Source organism: Phyllostomus hastatus, unplaced genomic scaffold (assembly GCF_019186645.2).
Source record: "Phyllostomus hastatus isolate PE091 unplaced genomic scaffold, TTU_PhHast_1.1 phas_contig_147, whole genome shotgun sequence".
Taxonomy (NCBI): Eukaryota; Metazoa; Chordata; class Mammalia; order Chiroptera; family Phyllostomidae; genus Phyllostomus; species Phyllostomus hastatus.
In genome coordinates this window covers 494,475-514,178 of record NW_025333603.1, presented here as the reverse complement: position 1 = coordinate 514,178, position 19,704 = coordinate 494,475, and the positions used below count along the sequence as shown (strand labels likewise).

The following is a 19,704-nucleotide window of genomic DNA, read 5'->3' as shown; positions in this document are numbered from 1 at the left end:
ACTTATTGTAGTTTAAATTTTATCCTAACAAAATACAAGACACTAGACATTTTTTTCCTTTTTAATGAAATTTTGTTGCATTACATGATGTAGTTGGTCACTGTTGGTCACTGTTGAAGTTTGGGTAATGAGCATTTTGCTATGCAGAGCTTTTGCTGTTGTGTTATTTGGAAATAGGAAAAGAAAAGTAGCCTACCTTTTGTATTAAAATCAAAGTACCCCCACACCCCTCCCTGCAAAGGAGCATAAATAATAAATTCAAAATAGATTATAGGTCTAATATGAATGTCAAAAATAAAGTTCCTACAGACAATATAGAAGATCTTTATGACTTTTGGTTAAGCAGATATTTCTTAAATAGGACAGCAAATAAAAGTGCAAACATAAAGGAAAAAGTTGACAAATTGTATTACATTAAAGTTAGAAACATTTTTTCATCAAAAGATGCCATTCAAAAAATGAAAGTGCAAGCCACTGAGTGGGAGAAGCTATTTGTAATATATGTAACAAAGGACTTGTATTCAGAGTATATGAAGACTTTTAACAATCTGATGAGAAAAACACTGGCCATGCTGACAGAAAAACGGTAACAGTTATTTGGATTGCTTTTCAGGAAAGAGGATATCTAGGTGGATAATGAAATATGAAAAGTTTCTAAACCCCATCAGTCATTAGAAAATTGCCATTTAAAACCATGCTATGATGCCTCTACGTGCCCATCAGGTTGACTAAAATTAAAAAGATTGGTGATACCAAGTGTTGATGAGGATGTGAAACACTTGAAGTGCTCAAGCATTGCAATGGAAGTATGAATTTGTGCAACACATTGCAGAAATGTTTGGTACTATCTCCATACTTTATGATTGAGCAGTCTTACTCTTAGGCATATATTCCCAACATAAATGTGTACCAAAAATATAACATGTACATGAATACACAGAATACCATTAATTGTCAATAGCCAAAAACTGGGAACAAACCCCCAAATGCTATCAGGAAATAGAATGAGTAAATATATGGTTGGTATATTCACAAAGTAAAATCTCATACGGAAGCAATACATTGAATCTCATAAACATGCATTATAGAAGCTAGTACTAGAGAGAACATACTGAGTGGTTTGAAAATTCAAAATCGGGCAAATGCTGTGACCTGGATGTCCGAATGGTAGTCTTCTTTGGTGAGCACCATGTCTGGAAAGGGGCTGGGGGGCTTTATTTGTGGAACTGGATTGCTGGGTTCACTTTGTGAGACCTCACTGAAGTGCATATGTAAAATGTGTGGCCCTTTCATGCACATTATACTTCACTGATAATGTTTATTAAAAATGTCAAGGGGAATAAAAGTTGTTGAGCACCAGCTCCAAACAGCTCTGTGGGCGGTGATGGCATTGTGGACATGAGGATGACACCGTCTGGCCATCAGGAGTGGAGTGGGAGACGTCCGTGGTTTAATAGGCATCAGAGAAATGGATTTTTCAGCAATGAGCTCAGAATACATCAGCACAAAACGGAAGCACATACTCCTGCTGCCTCGTATTTGTTGCTTAATAAAGCTAGTTCCTACTTCCACCTTGTTATACTAACAACCATAGGTCATCAAGAAAGGGAGAGATTATGTTCAAAATCCTATTTTTTAGTGCAGAGTACATGTTACTGATACAAGTGGCAACCTATTTTTCTCTATGTGTGTATGTATGTTTTAACAATAAGCTTCCATTAACATGATAGGTAGAATTCCAAACTCTTCCGAAATGTGATAATCAGTTATTGCTGTATCCACAGTGTTAATTCAGGGAGTTTCTCTTCTAATATAACTGGGGACTCTGAGATCCTTTCATGTCTTCCTGGGACCCTGTTATGGACTGAGTCTGTCCCCCCTCAACCCCCCATTCCTATGTTGCAATTGTGACCACCAATGTGATGGTATTAGGAGGTGGGACCTTTGGGAGATAATTCAGTCCTGAGGGTGGGGCCCTCATGAATGGGACTCATTTACTTAAAAGAGAGACAGGAGAGCTTGCTGTCTTCCTCTGCAGTGAGGGGTGAGGCATAGCAAGGAGGCAGTCATCTGTAAACCAAGAAGAGGGCTCTCACCAGATCCCTGGTGAGAGCCTTGGTGGCACCCCAGTCTTAGATGTCCATTCTCCGAAATTGTGAGAAATAAGTGTCTGTTGTTTAAGCCACCCAGTTCACGGTATTCTGTTGTAACAGCCCAAACTGACCAAGGCCACACAGTGACATTGAAAGAAGGCAGAATGAAGAAGGAAAGAATACTGCGGGCCTGCCAGAATTTAGGCTGAAGGTTGGCAAGCAAATGGCAGTACATGGGAAGGATGGGATGTTGAAGAGGACTGGCCACCTTTTGGGGACCATGCCCAGTGGCAGCACAACAGGTTGAAATGGAAGCTGGAAGGGCCTGGCAGGGGGTTGCTGCTTCGTATTATCCATTTCCTGTCTTGGCTGATAATGGAGAAGGCCTGGGGAGTCATTGCCCCAAAAAGCTCACAAGGAACCTGCATTGATGTGGATACATTCTGGGTTTGCTTGGAGGTGCTTTGAGATGGTATTCCCTTTGAAACACAGAATTTTGAAGGAGAGAGAGCAGAGAAAGAGTGAAAATTTATATGGATATACAGTATAAATCCAACAAAAATGTGTATCTATGTATACCCCTGAAACATATAAGAGAATACCCATAACACCCTTCCCACAACATGGTTGGGGAAAAAGCATGATTTCCAGAGCCCAACTACGTGGGTTCCTCTTCCTCGCCATTACCTACTCTCTGTGTGATCATGAATCGGTTCCGGGTCTCAGTTTTTCTTCTCCAAGATGGGCATTATAATAGTAGTTGTTATGATTAAGTAAGTTAATTTACATGAAGTACTTAGAACAGTGTCTGGTACATGTAATTACTACAGAAGTGTTAGCTGTTATGATGGTGATGATGGAAAGAAGACCCAAGCCTTTGAAGATGGGCCAAGGTGGAGGGGAGGTCTGATCATCAGGCCAAGGCGGAAAGGGCCTCGGTGAGGAAGCCTGCCTGGAGCAACAGGGGAGGGAGCAGCTACTTCCTCCAGCTTGAGGCGTGCTTGTGCTTCTGTGGCAGCCCCCCTCAGTCTGCTGTGTACCAGTGTCCTTGGCTCCCAGGAGATTGTAAGCATTTTGAGGACAGTGATTGTATTTTTTCAAGTTTTATTCCCCCCCACAGTACTGAGTGCAATTCCTGATGCAGAGCTGGAAATGTCAGTGAATGTTTTTCTAATGTAATCCTACTAAATGGAGGAGGGAGAGAATACTGTTCAGGGCCTAACATGTGCCAACTCTGTTATTTCAAAACAAGATCGTATTTTTACTCTTTTCCTTTGGAATCTTCACTTCCTTTTACAGATGTAATGTCAGTGGCTCAAGGAACTCAGCTCACTTGCCTGAGGTCGTGCAGGGAGTTGGATGGTGGTATCTGGAAGTATCTCCCTGAAAGCACTTTCTGGCTGCTGCCTGTTCCAGGGCCGGGGACAGGCCGGAGAAGGGAGAGCAGGTGCAGAGGACAGGGAGGGCTCCATCATGATCTCTGCTGAAGCAGAGATGTCGTTTCAACTACAGTTTTTGAAAAATGCCAGCGTATTCCTCCTGGGATTTTCTGTAATTCATTTTTGCTCTCATCTTGCACTCTGTTTATTTACCTAAGCCTTTGTTCTCCTTGAAACTATTTCAGCCACATGTCATTCATTGGGGTAAAACCCTGGGCTTTTCATCCCACTCAGGTTTTTGTTTTTGTTCCTCTCTCCAGCTGCTCTACGTATCACTTAGTTCTGACTCTCTGGCCTAACTCTTACCCGGTGGCGGGGGTCAGTTTACACTCCTACCCTCACTTTCCCAGGAACGAGGTGGGGGAGCAAAACCAGGATCCAGCTTCAGGATCTATTTTTCTTTTCTGTCTCCTTGTCTGAAGCTTGGGGCAGGGTTAGATTAATTAGTCTAGGTGTGGGGGAGGCCCGTGACCCTCCCCTGGGGACATACTAGTTCCATAGAAACTTGCCTGGTTTTGGCTCTCAGACTGAATTCCAGGCTTTGAAGAATCTGTCAATGTTCAACTAACCTCAACAAAACCTCTGGAAGTTTTTGATGGAACTGAAACTCATACCAAGGGAAGAGGTGCTGAGCTTGGCATCAGAGGTTGGGGAGAAAGGAGAGATAGCCTGCCAACTAAGGTCTTTTTCTCTGAAATTTCAAGCCTTACCCCTTAGTTTAAGTGTCCTGGAGAGTCTGAGCAAGTACCGTCTCCTCCTGGCATATTCCTGAAGCATCTCACGTGTCTGCTCTGTGTCACTGAGGGGCTTTTCAGGGCTGCTAGTTCCCATCTCCGTGGCTCAAGGCACCTTCAGATAATTTTATAAATGATACCCTTTGTCTAGGAACAGGAAAAGGTCGCTGAAGGTAACCTAGTCCTGCTATCTCCCGGGAGGAACTGGATACTAACGTTCATTTAGCAGTTCCTGTATCTCAGGTGCAAGGCTGCTTGCCTTACATGCAGAGTGACCAGCTGTTCCCTTTTGCTCAGGACTGGGGTTGGCTCCTGGGTCACTGGATGTACAGTGCCAACCAGGAATAATGACCCTGTAAAGTAGATGCCATTATTCCCACCTTACACCTGAGTAGACTGTGAAGTGCAAGGAGGTGAGTTAGCTTACGGAAGCTTGCATAGCAAGCTTGTGGTGTTGCTGGGAATCAAATATAAATCCACCTGACCCCAGACCTAGAGCATGCCACCAAGCAAATTCCACAGAAGACAAGGCCCAGCACTCTTGTATCGTGTGATTATTTCTCTCTCCTGTGTATTTGTTTTATTGAAATGCCTTTCCCCCCCTTCCTTTCCCCCAGGTGACTGACATAACTCCTGCCTTACCTCCTTCGGGAGGCCCTCCCTGACCATCCAAGTTAGATCAGGGGTCAGGGCTCCATACTTCCATTAGACTTGCTCAGGTCTGAGTCCATGACTGTTCCACCCCATCTTAGCAGTGGCTGCCTGCACATCTTCCCACCCTGATTAGACTGGGATCTTGTAGAAGGAAAGGAAGCAACTTTCATCTTTCGTCTTCTAGCACCTAAGTGCTTGGTTATGACTGGGGATTGATACATAGCTGTTGAATTAATTTATAAGATATCAGAAGTCTGCTGTGTAATTTAGAGTCATAGTTTTAGATCTGTTTAAGGATTAATTTCATCAGATATATGTGTGATACTTTGGCCAGTTCTCTTACTTTGGTTTCTTTATTTTAGAAAGTAGGTAATTTTTGTGAGCTAGCTTAGTTGTTTGGGTTGGATTTCAACTTTACCCTTTATATGTCTAATGCCTATGAGCGAAAAAATTGTCTTTGATGAGGTCACAAAGGAGATCGTCCAAGTAATATGAAAGCTGTGTTGAGGTTAGGAAGAAAGGAATTTCTGAAATCAAATTTTTGCTTTGTCTTTACCGTGGATTTTGCTCCTAAGTCTCAGATTTCCCAGCTATTGCATATTAGCCTACCTCTGAGATTTGATCTTTTGGGTTAGAAGGAAGGAACAGAGAAGTGAGACCCAGTAATCTGAGGGTCTGCTCTTTGTTCTCTCTCTTGTGTTGGCTTCTGAAAGGTGTAAGTTATGGAAGAGTGTGGCCTTTAGACAGGCATGAGAAATGCTGTCACCAAGTTGGATCGCAGCATGAATGGTGCTGTACGTTATCATGGCTTTTAGAGACACATACAGCTCATGGTTTCTTCCCAGTAATGTTTAAAATGTTAGCCTGCATTGTTTTTACTGCCTTGTACATCATCTTTCTTATTCCCCTGGGCCCCCCATTATTCTGTCAGCAGTGTGTACTCAAGGGCAGAAAATAAATGTGTTCCAATCAGTCTGAATAAACCCAAATAACTCTGGCATAGCAGACACCATGCTGGAAGGGAGTGCCTGAACCATCATGCAAAGCCCTGCTACTAACACCAAGGCTGGGAGTTGTCAGTAGTACCAACAATGGCAAAAATATATGGAGTAAACTATGATATAGGCACTTTCTGCTCACTTAATCTTCACAGGAGTCCTATGAGCCATATGCTGTCATCATTCCTGTTAGACCAGGGAACTGAGGCATAGGAGGGTTGAATGATTTGCCCAGTTTGCCAAACTTAAAATCAGGCAGTCTACTTCTAGAGCCCTGGTCCTTAACTGTTATGCCCTAACTACTTCAAATACCTAGTAAAAGTCTCCCACAGTTCATTCAGACGAGACCTTCCCCATTGTATTTCTGGCTCTGGGAGGGTAGGATGGAGGGAGGGGAAACGGTGACTGTGTCAAGGTGTAGAAAATTATTTTATAGACTTATCACATAGGATTTTTTTAAAGGCAGGCCTATTTTAGGATTTAAATTGGATGAATTCTAAACCACATTTTTTTCAAAGCCAAGTTAATGCGTTGTCAAACACCAGGATCACAGAAATCTTTTCAGCTGTTTCACTCCCCTTCATGTGTTGGGCTTGAGATGAACTTTTGGGGCTTGTGTTAGTGGCAATATAACAATAAACCCTGACAGCGATCTGAGTTCAGCTATGCTGTCTCCAAATGCTTCGAATTCTTGCAAGTAGTTGAAAAGAAAGGAATTCGGTGCAGTAGGCTGCATGAGACTCAGAGTTAGGTAGGCTTGCATGTGACACCTTCCTTCCCCAGCCTAGATCTGAGGGACCTGGGACAAGTTACTTGGGAAACTTCGGTCTTATTTTCCTCACTAGTGAAACAGTGTGGTAATAACTACCTCTCAAGTTGTTAAAAAGAATTTAATTGAATAGTATTTGCAAAGTATCAGGCACAAGACAATCTTTCAATAATCTCCAGGATCTTAGGACCTTTACTCTTTACCAGTGATTTTGACAATTCCACACAAGTTGTGTTGTGAGGCTCCAGTAATTTTACTATTACCCATAAGCTATCAGTCAAAACTCCCCAGTATCTATCACCATTAATCATCTTTAAGACACAGAGCATTTGTCCATGACTTAACCTGCCTCCTTTATGTAGAAAACGTCATGTGCTTTGCTAGTATGTGTCTGAGGTGGAACACATTCATTTATTAAACAACAAAAATTAGCAAACAGCATCAAACCTGCTCGGGCCTTAGTTTGCTCATAGTCTGGTAGAAGCAGACAGCCATGTAAACAAAGAAATCACAGGTACAGTGACAGAATCTGCACAGTTTCAGGCCGTGAAGTGCAAAGGAAAGAAGCTCTGGAGATTTTCCCTAGCTGGGGTGCCTGGGAGAGTTGGGGAGGAAGTGGTCATGAAAGGCTTCTGATGGAAAACCTGCATCTGCAAAATTCAGCCCGTGTTCCCCAGGCCGGTCTTCGGGGGATGGAGTGTAAGTGGAAAGACTCTTCTCAGCAGAGGGAATAGCATGAGGAAAGGCTCAGTGGCATGGATGGGGTAGGTACATTCAGAATTAAACAGAAGGCTTTATACTTGTGCCAAATACTTATGTAGGTACTTGGATTTAAGATGTTCTGCTCATTGAGCACTAGTATGTTCCACATACATTAATGTCCCCACAGCAATTTTGTAAGACAAGGGTTGTTATCCAGAATCTTCAGATGTAGAAATTGTTCTACATTTTTAGACTGTTCTATAAATTGGCTCTAGAGATCAAGGCATTTACTCAAGAGCATGTAAATGAGATTCCATCCTAAATCTGAGGACAAAAATAATAACAAAAATAATGAAAGCAACAAAGCTTCATATAGTTCTAGTCCTATTCTAACCTGCAGTGTTCCATACAGTATCCACTAGCCACTTGTGGCTATTAAATTAATTAAAATGAAATCAAATAGAACATTTAGTCCTTCTGTTGCACTAGCCATATTTTGAGTACTTAGTTGCCACGTATGCCTAGTGCCTGCTGTTGTGAGCAGTGCAGATACAGGCCATTTCCATCACTGCAGTTCTGTTGAGCGGCACTGTTCTAAGCCAGTGGTGTCCAACCTTCTGGTATGTCTGAGCCACACTGGAAGAAGCGTTGTCTTGGGCCACACCTTAAATACACTGAGACATGTGACCACACACGCACGCACACACACAAACACACACACACACACACACAAATCTACAATTTACAATTTTGTGTTGGGCTGCATTCATAGCCATTCTGGGCTACATGTGGCCCGGGGGCCACAGGTTGGACACCCCAGAAGCACTTGGCGTGTATCAATGCATCTGATCCTTATAACAATCCTAAGAGGAGAATACTGTTATTCAAACTATACAGATGTGCAAACTAAGACATAAATAAGAAACTTAACCAAAGTCACATGATGAATGAATCCATATTTTTAAGTACATTATAATGCCATCCCATACATTATACTTCATATAAAATAAATACATATTAGTCAAAAGATAGCATTCATTGTCATTGTGTATATAGACTGGTCTTTGGTCCTCTGCAGAGACACTATTTTCAATATAGTCCTTACCCTTTCAGGAGCTTACGATCATTGGTGTAGGCTTTGCATACAAGAAGCTGGCTTCTTCAGAGAGCCTCTTCCCCAGGGACCCTATACACTTCTTAGCCAGCTTAGTCAAGCAGCTCATTCAATGGAATTTTTCAGTTCTTCATTCATCCAAATGGCCCAATCAGGAGTCTCAAGTTGATATATCTTAGGTGATGTTCAAAACCCTTCTCATCCTTTTTTTCTTCAGAAATGTCTGAGGTTGTTATTTTTAAAGATGCCAAGATATTTATAGCAGACTTTTATTTTTCAAACACAGTGGAAAAATTTCAGACTAGGAGACTGAAAATCCTAGTGATCCTTGCCTCTGCCTCTAGGTAGCTAAATAAATTCGGCTAAGTTACTTCACCTCTGTGAAATTCAGTTTCTTCAACTGTGATCTGGAAATAAAATAACACATATCACAGGATTTTCTAAAAGCTAAATGAAGGGTGCAGTATTTGAGGATGCTTTGTAAGCTATAAAATACTTTTTATAGTTATAAAGTATGAGATAATTATAACACAAATGCTAGAACTTGGGGCTGTTTTTCTTCTATATAACCCTTTAAAGTTTTCAAAGCAGTTGTGGCTTCATAAATTATAGGATAACCTACTCCTAATCATAACATTTGCAAAGTCTTTTTTCTTTTACATAAATATAGTAGATATTCAATAAATGTTTGAACGGAAAGATACATGGTTAGTGGGTGGAGGAGAGGGAGATAGCATGTAAGGTAAATAGGAACATTCATAAAGTTTTAACTTTTCTTTTTCTAATTTTGTTTTAAAACATACTCCTCGATATGAACTATGTTCTTGTGAATGTTGAGGAGCAGGAGTCCTTAAATAAGAGGCCTGAATTGATGCACTGACCCAGTAAGCTTGGCTCTTCTCTATTTGTTTGTTCATAGAATGAAAATTTATTGAGCAACTATCATCAGCTGAGCATTGTGCAAGTCTCAGGGAAAGCACGTTTGAATATGTCACTGTGTGTGTGTGTGTGTGTGTGTGTGTGTGTGTGCGCACACCTGTTTTTTTAGCTGCTCACTTTTCCCTTTAAACGTTCGGCAGAATGCTGACTAAACTGACACTTGTACAGTCATATGAGGGGGCCCAGCCGTGTTGAGGGCTGTGCTTGTCAAAATCTCCTCCTGTGAATTGTTTCCTGATGTTACATGTGCAGCCCATGATTCCTCTCTGGATTGTGAAATGTGTTTATTCAGGGAGGGGAAGGTCCCTCCTGCCCTTTGTTGCCTTCTCTGTGTTGGGCCTTGTTTCTTGGGATGGTCCCTCCGAGCTCTCTGTGGTCGAAGGGAAAATGCGGTGTGCCAGCTCTCAGGTTCCAGTGGTCTCACAGCGGACGCCAGGTCTGCGCTGCTGTGGGATCGAGTGGACCTCTGGCAGCATAGAGAGAACCCCTCTTGAGGGGAAACTGGACACGACCTGCCTCTGGCTAGTGCCACATGAGTTTGGCCTGAGGTTATCTAAGTCTCCACAGAGCAATGAGAATGGAGGATCTTGGGAGGTGTTTTTTTCTACCCTTCTGTTTCCAGTAAGGAGACATTTTACCTGGTATTTTAGAAGAAGCACTGTGTGTATTTTGTACTTAGAATGGCTGAGAAAGGACCTACATTTGCAACCCATTTCTCTCATTGTGAATGTGAGGGAACAGTTCAAACTTTCAGGTAGTTTGTGGCAGAACTGGAGCCAAAACTCAGATTTTGTAACTCAAAACCCATGGTGCCTACTAATGTTCCATGGTAACTGATACTTCCAAATATATTTCCTTTATATAAGACAATTCTAACATCATAAATGAGGGAGTACAGAAAGAACATGGCTTTGGAGTCAGACAGCATGAGGTCAAATCCTGGTCAAATCCTGCTCTTGCATCTGTGTGGCCTTGGACAAGTTATTCTGATTCTTTGCTTCTGCATCTGTTGAAGGGGAGAAAGAATATTTATGTTTTATGGATGTTGTTAAGATTAAAAGTGATAAAATTTAAACTACTTAGCATGATACCCAGCCTATCTTAGATATCTGATATGTGTGCTAGAAAGGAAGAAATAATATGCCATCTCTCACTGGACAGTTAAGATGATGTAGATGATGATGGTGGTGATGGTGACGAGGGTGCTGAGGGTCATGGTGGTAGTGGTAGTGGCAGCCTAGCTACCATTAATCACTTTCGTTTTTAAACATTTCCTCCATATCAGAACAACTGTATGATATTGTCTGTTTTCTCCATTTTATCCAAGGTCTTTCTGTTTCACTTTCTTTTTTTTTTCTTTTTTTTTGTCTCATTATAACACTCTAGATGTAAGATTGTAAGCCTTGATATATCAACAGTGAATTTACTAACTAGAGAAGAAACAGAAAAATGTTTCCCACATGTTTGTTTTTTCCCATTTTTAACCCCCTTCACTATTGAAGGACCCTGTAAGGTACACGTTGCTGTGCTTTATACATGGAACCAATAAATGTGGGTCAGCGTCAGAAATTTCTTGTACTTATATATAACGCCGTGGACCAGCAGTGGCCAACCTCTTTTCTGTTGAGGATTTCAGGAACAAATATTTTGAGATACACAGATAAGTAAACATCAACCACCTGGCCATTTTGGTTTTATTTCGGAGAAAACTCCCAAAACCAGCAGTTTGGAGTCAGACGGCTTAGATGTGACTCCCAGCCCTGCTTCCTGAGCTATGTGACCCTGGTTAAGTGAATTTCTAAGCTTTGGTCTTCTCATCTGTAAAATGAGGATGATAAGAGTACCAGTCATATTCGATGGCTGTAAGAATAAAATGAGATGCACAGGAAGAGAATGTGCAAAAAGAGCTCAGTTAAAATGAGCTCATATCTAGAGTTTCTTCCCATCCAAAGCCTTTGTGCCCTCGATTGGGACTGGCATATTTAGAGTCCACCCAGAAAAATATAAATACTCTTAAGTATATAAAAAAGAGGGAATTTAATACTTTGAAACGCTGGCCCAGATGATGGAAGAGCTAAGAAGTGCTGCATTTCCTGCACACGAGCCAGAGCTCAGCAGAATGGAAGCTGCTACTACTCCTGGTGGGAGACAGAAAGGGAGGAGGTAGTGCTACCTGAGTCCAAGGGTGGTAGACTCTGGTAGGTATGGGAGTCACTGTGGCCCTGTCAGCAGAGCTGAAGACATGGAGGAGAAGCAGCCACCAGACACAGGGAAAGGGGTGGGGGAGACATACTCTTGTAGTTCCTTCAACTCTCAGATCTCCTGGCCGGCCGACCTTGGCTGACTTGGCTTCTGAGAGCAGCAGTCTGCAGGGGCAGCCCTACAATGCTGAGCAGAACTGGGGACTTGGTGAAAGCCAGGAGGCCGAGGGCTCTTACAGACTCAGCCCCAGACCTGACTACTATGATAACCAACAGAGAAAGTTTGAAAGAGTCCTACTTCCCCCTGCTGCTGGGCCTCTGAACAGTAGCAGAGGTTCACAAATCGCTGTGCTTGGGAAGGTAGAATTTGGAAAAAGCATTGGAAAAACCTAGAAAGTTGTCAAAATGAAAGAAGCCTTTCTATGGCCCCTAGATCCTCTTTTCTGGAAAGGTCTGCTTGTTGAGCAGCCAGTGCCTTCAGTATCTGGGGATCTGTGACTGGAAAAGACACTCCTAGCCCACCTTTCACCTACAGAACTCAGCATAGACCCATCTCCATAGGAAACCACCTCAAACCCCTACAGATGAGCTCAGCTGTCCCTGTGTCTTTTCATATCACATTCCAATCTTTGCATTGAAATGCTCCAGGTATTGCTCTCTCTGTCCCTCCAGACAGTGAGCATCCAGGACAGGGACCTGTCTTCTTTATCTGTGTATCACCAAGCATTCTTGATTTCACTTTCTGGTCTGTGCTAGCAACCGTGGGGCGATCTAGAAGGCTAGGCATGTGCGTATGGCAGTGCCAGCTTCCAGCAGCTTTTATAATAAAAGGAGAGGCAGAGGATATATGACTTTTTAAAGTTACTGGCATCTTGTGTGCTAGGGATGTCGAAGGGTGCGTGAGAACCTTGAACAGGGAGACTCCATCTTTCCTTGAGGAGAGAGGGAGCCTTCCCAGGAAGTAATAGTAGAGTTAGGAATAAATGGGAGTTTACCAGGGCAGAGAGGTTGGGGAATGACACTTCAGGCAAAGAGGAGAGCAAAGGCAAAGGTCTTGAAGTGGGAAAGAGCACTGAGTGCTGGAGATGGAGAGTGCTGGTGGCACTGCATGGAGCTGGTGAGGTCGGTGGGAGCTGTTCTCTCCTGCGTCGCAACCTGTGTCCTTCCTGAGCACTTTTCACATCCTGCCTTTGTCATAGGTAGGGATGTTGGCATGATTCTGGCTTCCACTTCACACCTACTTGTATTTTTGTGTGTGGAAGGTGTCTGTTGGCTATTTGAGCAAATGACAGACAGTTCTAGGCTCTAACAGTTCCTTTAGATTTCTTATCACATTGGTAACTTTGCTTGCCCAGCAAGGATCAAGGAATGCAGTCTATATGGAGAAGAGGCCTGAGGTTATACCATTTATGGGAAAATCTCTGCTCTCTGGCATTGTTTTAACAGAAGCTCACTGTCCACCACCCTACCATTACCGTGCTAGTTCTTTATTAAGTAGTAGTAAGAATGGTGACTTAGAGATGCCAAAAATTTTCAGTCATCAAACCATGCTGTCACCAACTTTGAGATTGAAATGTGATGTATTAAACCATTCAGCTCTGCTGCTTACTAGGCGAGCAGTGTGACCTTGGACAGGTCATTCAACCTTTGCGCATGCCTTCTCTACTGACATGTGTGGCATTTATACTATCAACCTGAAAAGGTTAATATAAAATGAGACTGTACATGTAAATATGCAGTACAGCCTGGTACTGATTGAGCACAAAATCACTGATTGCTGCTGCCTTTATTATTCCAATTTCATTTGCTATTATTAAAACAGGTTTCCTAGTTTTCCCAAGGCCAGCAAGTATTCTCCCTTTGATTTGTACTGGAGACGGGAGTACATGTGGAACATTTGCTTTCTCAATGTTGTTTGGCCATAAAAAAAGAGTGTTTTATGCTTGTTTTTAGCTATCTTATTTTATTTTTTAAGAGGATTTTGTTTTTGCTTTCTCACAGGAGTGATTGGAACAGATGTGAGGGGGCACGGCCTCGCCTGTGAGGGACAGCCAGTGACGTCACGGTTGGCTGTCATCTGTGGAACATCTTCTTGTCACATGGGGGTGAGTCTGCCAGGCCGGCAGGGTGGGGGGCGGGTGCTGCACTCGGGGAGGGCAGCCCAGAGGAGATCGGAGCTGCTGGCGCTTTTGCTTCCTTAGCCTTCCCTTCCTGCCACCCACCCGCGCTTTGTCTAGCTGGAAGCTCGGCTTTCTCTCCAACAGCTTTGAGTACATTTGCCAGATCTTTTTTTCTGGGGGCCAAATTCTTAAAAGTGTGAAAAAGGTTGAGTCTGCCTTTAACACCACTCTGGCCAGAGAGCTGAGGAGGAGTGAGGGGTGAAATTGGATCCAACAATGGCAGCGCCTCGCTCGCAGGCTGATCTTTCCCTAATGGGTAGCTGAGTCTTCTCCGCACGGGGTGTCTGTTTTCCTTGGCCTCTGAGCTCCCTCTCAATCAATATAAATCTATCTCCCTGGGAGCAGCCTGATGATCTATAGAATTAGGCTGCATATCATGACTTCAAAAGAACACTGATAAGCAATTTTCACTTTGTTAATTTTTCTCCATGAATTAGTAGAAAGGCTTTCTCCAAGATTGCAGTTAAAATTTAGTGCCTGCACTAAAATTTATATCTTTTTTAAATGCATGAGTCTGAAAGCATTCCATTTCGATAAGTACCCATTTCTACCATATTTTTATTTAAAAGTCATTACTCTGTTAAACTTAGATGGACGACTCCTTGGATTTTTCCCAGATGGGCAAAAGAGTGAGGACAGTGGGGGAGGAAGAGGAAGGCAAGTGGGGGAGGAGCAGGGAGAAGAGCATGGGTTATGGTGGGGTGCAGTCCAGGGCAGAAGCTCTGAGCTATAAAGGGAATCATGGGCGATGAGAAACTGTTCAGTAACAGAGACTCAATGAGACCTTTTTCTTCATGAAATATTTTGGTCGAGTACATATTGATACATTTACTTATTTACTGATCCCCTACTCTTGCGTCTGGGACTTTGCTAACCCTTGGGGATAAAAGTATGACACAGGGTCTCTCATTGATGATATAGAATTATACCAGGTATTACAAGGCAAGGCCCCACTATATATAGATTCAGATGAACTTGTGACACTGAGCATCTGTTATGTGCCAGGCATTGTGCAAGGTGCCCTCACAAGGCTTCCCATTTCACAGAGATGGTGGAGCCAACCCGATTGGCTTCCAATCCCAGTTCTTCCACTTCCTGAGTATGGGCCCTTGGGCACAGCACTTAACCCCTGTGGGCCTCTGATTATTTCTCTACAAAACGTGGATAGTTGCAGGACGCATCTTGCAGTATTGTGAGGGTAAAATGGGGTTATGTGTGGTTGACATAAAGTAAGCACTTCACAAGGGTTAGCTTATGATCACTAGCACTCGTGTTGTTGGGCAGAAAGGAGACAGTGACTGTTCTGTCTGAGCAGGGTCCAGGGTTAGGAACATCTTGAGGGGACATTTGTGTTGTGCTGGACTTTAAGGACATAGATTTCCTTGACCTCTGCCCACCATACACACACACAAAGTTTTCCTTTTATTCATTTCTCTGGGAAAAGTTGTAAATGGATCTTCTTTAACTGAGTTTAAAAAATCCCAGCCTCTCTTTCCCTTCAGCAGCCCTATTGTAAATAAAGCCTGGCTGTCATTACAGGGAGAGACCTATAGAGGCCTGCTGCTGCCTCAAGCAGGGGTGCCCACCAGGGGCGGCCAGCCCTTCTTTTCCTCAAAGTGAGTCTATACTTGCTAGCTTTTGCCTTCACTGAACACAGACTTGAACCTATTTAAATCACCCACCACTTTCAGTGGGACACATCTAATCTGATTTCTCCTGTGAAGTCTGAATTTCAGGCATTTTACCCTACTCAATTTAGATTTCTGAGCAGAATCCAATCTAAATGATTATGAGTGACTCTGTGACATACCTATTTCTCAGTCTTTTTGTCTCTTAGTTGGGATAATACTTTTACTAAATTATTCATTTTACACATTAGGTAACTCAAGCATAGAAAAGCCAAGTAACTTCCCTGGCTGGTGTGGCTCAGTTGGTTGGGCATCATAATGCAAAGTGAAATGTCACCAGTTCAATTCCCTGCCACTGCACATACCTGGGTGGCCGGCCTGGTCCCCAGTCAGGGCACATGCAAGAGGCAACTGATCAATATTTCTTTCCCTCTCTTTCTCCTCCCCTACCTCTATCTCTGAATAAATAAATCTTTTTTAAAAATTAAAAAAAAATGTCCAGTAATTTTCCCAGGGCTACAAAGCTATAGGCTGGAGGTGAGAACTCATCTCTAGTTCCCACTGATTCCCAAGTGCACCCTCCTCAAAGCCTGACTGTGCTGTGCAAGATACTAATGTGCCATAGATGAATGGAGACAGCATGGGCTTCGGAGTCACCTAGATGTGGGTTTGAACATCTGCTCATGCACTTTTTGAGCCCTGTGAGCTGCAATGAGTTACTTAAGTTCTCTGAACCTCAGATTTTTCATCCACTACGTTGGGGGTGATGGTGCTTGTCTCACAGCATTGCTGGATGACATGAATTATATACATCATACCTAGTATATCATAGACACTCTGAAATGATGGGATTCTTATTGTACTTTATGAGTGATATAAAGGGCTCACACCAAGCAACTGTTTGGGCTTTGCTGAGTTTGATGGGCAGCTGCAGTTGGTTGCAATGAATGAGGGCCATAAAATGCCAGCTTATTATGGTCGTGTTATGCTGGAAATAAAGTCCCCACCCCCTCCTCGCTTTGTACTTAGGAGTGGGAAGGGACCTTCTGGGCCAAGGGGATTAATCATCAGCTTTAATGTTATGTGGTGAGGGCGAGACTGTGGTCATGCTGGCATCAGAAAGTGCCTTTGATCTCTCTCAGGTGCTGGGCACCCAGCGAGCCAGCAACAATAACACCTTTGTGAGGTCTAGGAGAGGTGCAGGTCTGAGGAAACACTCCCAGAGAAACTCAAGGACCCCCTTTGTTGTGGTTCTGGCAAATAAAACCGCCAACTGTCAGGAAAAATTCACGAAACAGAATGCAGGGAACTGAGGGGACTGTGGGCTTTTGAAAAAAGTGGTTTTCAACCTGGTCTGAGGAATTCTCTTTCTTCCTTTCTGCTCACTGCTGATGTTTCTAATTCAGCAGGTTGATTGAAACAAAACCCACAGGAACATTTGGTGCTGTAAAGGTCGCCTCTTTCTAGATCACCCAGAATGAATGAATGAATTAGTGTTCAAGTAAGTGAATATTGGTAAATATTTCGAAGCTCCCTACCTCCAGGTCCCTGTTATTTCCAGGAATCTGCGGAATAAGCCTGAGGTTGAACATAACACTTACTAATCAGGCCTTTGATATTTTAGAAGATGTAAGTGTGGGCTGCACATTTATCTTTCTTGTAGATGATTTAATTAACAACAGAAAAAAATACTTTTTTTTAACTCCATAAAAGCAGAGCAGCTTGTTCAAACTTAATTACTACCAAGTTACCAAAACCCAAGATAATACACAGCTGGGGTTAGCCAGAGGTTGAAAAGTCACGGGGTCAGGTAGAGCTGATCCTCACCATTGCACCAGCACCCCTCTCTTGAACTGTCAAGTCAGGTTGTAACTTGGCAACTTGTCTTTCTGTTAGCATCTCAATGGGGAGCAACCCCAGGGAAGGGGGTGGGGAAGTGTTGTAGAGGTAAAGTTTGAACAGAACAATAGCTGATGAGAGCCAGGAATTACATCTGCATCTGAATTGCTCAGAACTGAAATTTCCCCAAAGTCTTAGATGAATGTAGGGAGAGTGTCCTCTGTCACTTGGTGGGCATGGAATCTCAAGGATATAGCTCACGTCCAGGCCCCACCACTTACTGTGTGCGTTTAGGTAAGATATGTCATTTTTTGTGCCTCAGTTTCTTCCTATTGTAGGTAATAGTATTTACGTAAAAAGTTGGGGATTAAATGAAATAATCTTTGTAAACAGTTTGGCACTGTACCTAGCAAAATAGATCTAATATGGTGTTATTACTAAAAATGATTCATTAAGGCTAGCATGCTCCATGTGGTAATGGATTGAAATTAGGCACATCAGGATGAACTCACGTATAGCTTTATTTAGATAAAGATGGATACATATGGAAACACTTATAGACATGTGCAGCTATGCAGGTTAGTAAACATATTCCTGGCCCTGACAACTGAGAGGGCCTAGAAATAAGGATACCCCAGCAGCTAGTTGTTACAAGCACACTTGGGGCCCACATCTTGGTTTCTAATACTGTTCCCTAATAAAAAGAACTGGGATTCCTTAGAGAAATGGTTGATTCTAGAACTGGAGCAGGAAATAGACAAGATGAACCTGGAGCATCTTATAGCTCAGAAAATGAGGAAGTGCTTAAAAAAGAAAATAGTGACAGAGTATCAGGAGCCCACTGAGGGAGCTCCCAAGAGGTCAGAACTAGAACAATTTGGGCAGCAAAATGAAGTAGTATTGGATCATAACCCAAAGTAAGTCATAAACAAATGATTGAATAAATAAATAAATGAAGAGAAGAGACAAATCTCACTGTGCAGAATTCTGAGTAATTTTTGTGGCTATTCTCCCTGAAGGAGGTGGAGCATAGCTTCCCACACCTTCAGTGTGAGCTGCACACGGTGACTTCCTTCCAAAGAGGACATTGTGGGAAGGGGGGGAGTAATTTTACAGTGGAGAAATCTGATAAACATGACCTTTGCCAGGTGATCAAGGTCAATGTCAACAGTGGCAAGTCATGTTGATAGTAAGTACTGTTGTTATGATGTGATGAGAATGGTACTTTTTGTTTGTCATCTTCCCCCCAAACCTATAACCACAGTCTAGTCATAAGAAAAGCATCAGACAAATCCCATTAGAAGGACAGTCTACTAAATACCTGACCAGCACTCCTCCATACTGTCAAGGTCATCAAAACACAAAGTCTGAGGAATTAATCACAACCAAGAGGAGCCTAAAGAGATGTGACAACTGGGTAGAATGTAGTATTCTAGATGGGATCGTGGAACAGATTAAGCACATTGGGTAAAAATTAAGGAAATCTGAATAAAATAAGGCCTTTGGTTAGTGATAATATATCAGTATCTTTCTTTAACTATGACCTGTGTCTGTAATGTAAGATATTAATGATAGTAGAAACTGGATGTGGGGTATATGGGAACTCTACACTATCTTTACAATTCTTCTATAATCCAAAACTATTCTAAAATTAAGGGCTTTTTTTAAATCATTCATTAAATCAATGTGTCATTAAGAAACATTTTCTTGTATCTCCCTGGCTAAGTGTTAAGGGTATTAAGGTAAATAAAGTGAAGTATCTTCCCTAAGAGAGACAGGAAGGAGACAACAGCAATACACAGTGGTGATGACTAAAATAAGTGCATGCCTGGAGTGTGGCGGGGATCTGGATGGAGAAGGGGCCCGCTCAGGTCTTCAGTAGACAAGGAATTTTTCCTAGAGGGTGTATTTGCAGGATCATGGTTTCTTCACTCCCACCAGGGTGCACTTCCTGCCAGCTCAGTTTGAGGAACTAGGCCCTGTCCTTACGTCTCCACTTGGTTTTTCTTTTGTGTGTCCACACCACTGGGCAGCTGACTTTCTCTGCAGCCTGGCTGGGATGTAGGCATGTGCAGGCCCATTGGGAGAACACCATGGGAAGGGAGAATGGCCGTGTGCCTTGAACTGGTGAATTTCTGTTAGCAGGATACCACAGCTGAGAAGAAAGTGGGCAAGTGGAACCAGTTTCTCTGCCTTGGTCTCTTTAGGTGGCCTTGGTAGAGGTCACTGGGAGAGCAGGGGAGGGAAGGCAGTCCACACTGTACAGTAGGACCACCACTACACTGACCAATGAAAGAACTGCGGTACAGTGCATGAAGCACCCTGCTCTTTCTTTGTTTACCAGGACCTACTGATGTCACTCCTCTAGGAGCCAGCATCTTCAGGAGACTCTCCATACTACGGCTAGCTCTGGG

The 19,704-nt window shown here is 42.9% G+C and overlaps 1 protein-coding gene across 7 annotated transcripts in view; it reads left to right on the top strand.

Annotated features, from left to right (window-relative positions):
• The window catches only part of FGGY (FGGY carbohydrate kinase domain containing), a 390,237-nt gene that overhangs the window by 208,992 nt on the left and 161,541 nt on the right, over positions 1-19,704 (top strand). For all 7 annotated transcript variants that reach the window (XM_045857814.1, XM_045857803.1, XM_045857811.1 and 4 more), the window contains exon 8: positions 13,645-13,748. In XM_045857814.1, the coding sequence (XP_045713770.1) occupies positions 13,645-13,748 (104 nt within the window). The remainder of the gene's footprint in view (positions 1-13,644; positions 13,749-19,704) is intronic.